This window comes from Penaeus chinensis, chromosome 30 (assembly GCF_019202785.1).
Source record: "Penaeus chinensis breed Huanghai No. 1 chromosome 30, ASM1920278v2, whole genome shotgun sequence".
Taxonomy (NCBI): Eukaryota; Metazoa; Arthropoda; class Malacostraca; order Decapoda; family Penaeidae; genus Penaeus; species Penaeus chinensis.
In genome coordinates, this window is record NC_061848.1 from 12,681,023 (window position 1) to 12,686,022 (window position 5,000).

The 5,000-nt window shown below is 35.2% G+C and overlaps 1 protein-coding gene across 1 annotated transcript in view; it reads left to right on the forward strand.

The window, feature by feature from the left end:
- The window catches only part of LOC125041580 (exonuclease 1-like), a 12,047-nt gene that overhangs the window by 832 nt on the left and 6,215 nt on the right, over positions 1-5,000 (forward strand). The window contains exons 1-6 of the mRNA XM_047636622.1: positions 1-130; positions 1,173-1,292; positions 1,465-1,619; positions 1,992-2,098; positions 2,887-3,102; positions 4,320-4,607. The exon at positions 1-130 is cut by the window's left edge and continues 832 nt beyond it. Of these exons, the coding sequence (XP_047492578.1) occupies positions 1-130; positions 1,173-1,292; positions 1,465-1,619; positions 1,992-2,098; positions 2,887-3,102; positions 4,320-4,607 (1,016 nt within the window). The remainder of the gene's footprint in view (positions 131-1,172; positions 1,293-1,464; positions 1,620-1,991; positions 2,099-2,886; positions 3,103-4,319; positions 4,608-5,000) is intronic.

Genomic DNA, 5,000 nt, shown 5'->3' on the forward strand with positions numbered 1-5,000 from the left:
AAAAGGCTTCAAGAGCAGCGAATCTCCGTGACTTTAAGGGTCAAACTGTGGCCGTGGATGCCTATTGCTGGCTACATAAAGGGGCTTTCTCTTGCGCAGATAAACTTGTTCGTGGAGAACCAACGGATGGGTAAGTCGCTTTTTTCTTAATATTGGAAAGAAAAAATCTTGTTTGAAAGCCAGGGTTTACATAGACAAAATTTTAATATCCTCAGTTATTTTGGTGTCATTGGAACGATCCCAAAGTTCGCTTTCGTAATGAGCCAGTGATTTCCACTCGTCAGTTCCTTGGGCACTGGCTCGAAAAAGAAGTCGGAAAAGGCTGTAATTCATCCAACAGCTGTTGTATCATAACTGAAATTAAACCTGATGTATTTTATTATGATACCCTTTTGATGTTAAATATGAATAAAACCAAACTTTGTCGGAATCCTTTTTTTTTTTTTTCACCAGTCTTTAGAACATCATAATTAGCAACCTCTCATCATCTGTCTGACCTGGGAGACTATTTTTTCATTTTTTTAGGGATGTGGTCGGTAAAGATCATATAATATGCAGCTGACTTGATATTTGATGTTAAGTAGCTAGTAATAATGTGTATATTTATATAATGACTGCATTAAGATGGGGAATGTCTAACTGTCACAGAGATAAAAAATCTGCACTACCAGATAACAGAAATAATCTACATAGGCAAAGAATATTGTCAAACATTTATTCTTTTATTCTTTACAGTACAGAAGCACTCGCCAGAGACTGTCCCCAATTCCACATCACAAAATTTATTCAATAAAGTTGCTATGACTTGGGTGTGCCTTTTGGGCACTGCCCAAGGGGAGGGTTGATGGGTTCTCTTTTCTTTTCTTTTTTCTGTTTCCTTACTTTTTTTCTTTTCCACCTTTTTTACTTGATCATTCCACCATGCACCAGTCAAAGGAAACGGTTTGGTAAGAGTAAGAGAGATACAAATAAATGATTGAAATTTCCTTTTTATAAAAAAATGTGTGGGTTTTATTTTATAGGTTTCTCTTTCCTGTTTTTCTTGGATATATCTTCCCAGACAGATTTTATTCATGTTTAGAGTTCCAGAAGTGTTGCAAAGTTGGCTAAATGCACTGCTATACTATTTTACCACTGAAAGTACTGCATATTATATCATGTCTTCTTTTCAGATATGTGTTGTATATTATGAAACAGGTCAACCAGCTCCTGAGCTATGGTATTAAGCCAATCCTAGTGTTTGATGGATGCCATCTTCCATCAAAAGCCATCACTGAGAAAAAAAGAAGAGAGTAAGTTAAATGTATTATTCACTGTGTGTGGGTGTGCGAGTCTGTGCTTGTGTATGCATGTGCATGTCTATATGCAAGCAGGTGTTCCTGTGATGAATATGCCTAAATGCACATTTATAGCAATAAATTACACAGTATAAAAAATTATACATGACCATTTCTGTACCTTCAGGAACCGTGAAAAAAATCGCAAGAAAGCCAAAGAACTCTTACGTGAAGGGAAGGCAAAAGAGGCACGAGAATGTTTCCAGCGATGTGTTGATATCACATCAGAAATGGCAGCTGATACCATCAAGGCTTGCCGTGCTAGAAATATAGATGTTATAGGTAATCTTGTACCTTTATTTTCTGTTTAGTTTTGTCTTTGTTTGAAATAATAAGTAAGGCAGTTTATTTGACATATTTAATGTAAATTGACAGTCATTAACAATTGGACCATGATGTCTAAGCAACTGTTCCAAGCTCTTTCTTGCCAGAAAATAAAATCCAAAATCTTTTTTTAGCCTCTGGCAAAAGACATGGTCATCCTGTTGTTAATAATTATCCTCAAATTTTCTTGTTTCTGTCAAAGGCAGAGTTGATATATTTCACCATGTCATCTATTTTTGTTTACCTTTAGGTTTCTGTGCATTTATTTATTTATAGTATGTTTTATATAAGAATTGGGCCTATGTTAGATATTTTTCATTATATTTGCAGTGGCCCCATATGAAGCAGACTCACAGCTAGCTTACCTGAACCTGAGTGGCATTGCTCAGCTTATCATAACAGAAGATTCTGATCTGATCCTCTTCGGCTGCAAGAAAGTATGTGACTGGACAAATTATGAGTAGATGGTTCCACAAGTACTTATTCACCAGTGAGCCAATCACTAGTTTGACCTTTCTCACCTGTTCACACTTTTTCTTGATTTTTGGAGAGAAAAAATTATCTGATTTTATATTGCTGTTAGCTTTGTTAATAATAGTGTAACAACTATAATATCAAGCATAATAATAACAGTATTCATATTAATAGCATAAAAAAAAAAGATTCCAGGAAACTCAAGGAAGGGAATATCAGGTAAGGGTACTTATACTACTGATTGACTCCTTAGTGGCTAAGCACTTGTGGAGCCATTTATGTGTAGATGCATTTCACAAAACACTACTACAGCAAACATCACTTTCCTAGCATCAATGAATTAATTAAAACTGCTCATTTTTCACACTCTTCAATTATGCATTCTTGGTCTGTAACAGGCATTTAAATGCATATATTTTGAAATGTGACTTAATGTTATTTTAATGTAGTTTTCCCAAAATTCTGATAGAATGTGATTTTCTATTATAGATATGTAAATTTTTCTTTTTTTGATAATTCAATAATTGTTATTGATATATTTTCTACACTATTTTGGAACTGAATTTCTTTTTACAACTGATATTTTGGTAGTTCTTTTTTCTTTATGTTCCACAAGAATGGTTACTATATTTTCAGTACAGCCAGATTAGCTAATAAGCTTCTGCATCTGTTTACAGTCTTCAGTTGTTTGTTCAATTTAAAGTGAATGAAAATATTTTGTTAATCACTAGCTATATATTTCCCCTTCCAGGTTCTGTTCAAGATGGACAATAATGGAGGAGGTATCTTGGTGGAGCAAGAACAGCTGCATGTGTCCATGAACATGCCACGAGACAAGTTCACTTTTGACAAGTTCATAAACATGTGCATCCTCTCAGGTTGTGACTACCTCCCCTCATTGCATGGCATTGGACTTGCCAAGGCTTGCAAGTTCTTCAGTATTACCACAAATCCAGATATACATAATGTAAGTTAGAGGTGTATGTTCTGTGGTAGAATTTATTCAGGTGGTCTGAACTGTCTTTTATTGGGGATTTTAAAATTGAGAGTAGTGTTAGGAAGAAATAAAAGACTCAGGTTCTCTGACATTTTTTCTTGCTATTTATTTTATGAAAGTATAACATGATTTATGTTTCCATTTACCTGGAAAGTAATAAATAAGAGTTTATTTTTTGTTTATCATAGGTATTTGGTCATATATGATTTACATGTTATTTGAATTTTACCTATAAAGCTCACCTACTGTCTGAACACAAATATAAACATTATAGTAGAGACAAAAATATAAATAATAATAAACTGACATTTTGTTAATCAATTAATGTTTAATTCTTATGAATGCAGAATGTTTGAATCAAGAAATTATCTAATTTTAACCCATTGGCACTGGGTACAAATGCTGTCCACTTTAGATTTTTTTTTTTTTTTTTTTTTTTTAATAAATTTTGTTGCTCCCAGCCAAATTAATATTTATTGATGCTATTTTCGATACCGTTGTTATTATTGTTATTAAGGAGTAGACTGGTGAGATAAGTAGGACTGGTAATTGACTTGTTAGTGATTAACTCCTTGGATCCAGGTGAGGTGACAGGAATATGCAGTCTTGAAATTTTTGGCTGAAAGCTGGGGTGATGGAAATGACTTGCCTCAAGTGCACAAAGCTCTTGCAGGGTATTTAGGAAAGGGATCTAGTATTATTTATATCAGTAAATTAATGTCAACTGGATTATCAGTGACCCATGACTTGAAGATCACTGGCTCCAGGGAGGACACAATTTCCTTGCTTAGTATCCTATTCCTGCCCATCAGCATATCAAATAACAATTATAGCTTATGGAAAATGTCAAAAAAGCAAAGAATGCTTATGCAGAAAAAGATACAATATTATATATATATATATATATATATATATATATATATATATATATATATATATATATATATATATATATATCCTTGATCTATTCTAATTTGATTATTAATTTTGTTTTTTCTTTCCAACTAGGGTTCTAACCAAACTTAAAACTTCATGGCTTAATGTTGCCTTTCTTATTATAGTTATTGCTTCATTTCATGTATATCTTGATATATTAATCTAAGGGTAATTAACTTTCCTTATTCATATGGTATTCTTAGCCAGAAAGTATTATGATTCTCACAAAATTTACTGTTTTGTTTTGGCAGGTTTTATGCAAGCTACCGTCTTACCTGAAAATGCCCCACCTAGAAGTGACCAAAGAATATCGAGATGGATTCATGCAAGCCAAAAATACATTCCTCTATCAGCTGGTGTTTGACCCAGTGGAGCGCACCCTTCGTCCCCTCCAGGAGTATCCCGAGGGCAAGGGACCTGAAGATTATCCCTATGCAGGCAGGTTTGTAGGGCACGAGAGAGCTCTGCAAATAGCATTGGGAAATGTGAATGTTCAGACAGGAGAGAAGGTGGATGACTTCTGTCCTGAGACATATGTTGTAAGTAGATTGTTGATTTCTCAATCTTTCTTTCTTTCTCTTTCTCAATCTTTCTTTTCTCTCTTTTCTCTCATTCTCTCTGCCTCTGCCTCTCTCCCTCCCTCTCCCTCTCCCTCTCCCTCTCCCTCTCCTTTCCTCTCTCCCCCTTCCTCCCTCCTCGTTCTCTCTCTGTCTGTCTCTCTCTCTGTCTGTCTCTCTCTCTCTGTCTGTCTCTCTCTCTCTGTCTGTCTCTCTCTCTCTGTCTGTCTCTCTCTCTCTGTCTGTCTCTCTCTCTCTGTCTGTCTGTCTCTCTCTCTCTCTCTCTCTCTCTCTCTCTCTCTCTCTCTCTCTCTCTCTCTCTCTCTCTCTCTCTCTCTCTCTCTCTCTCTCTCTCTCTCTCTCTCTCTCTCTCTC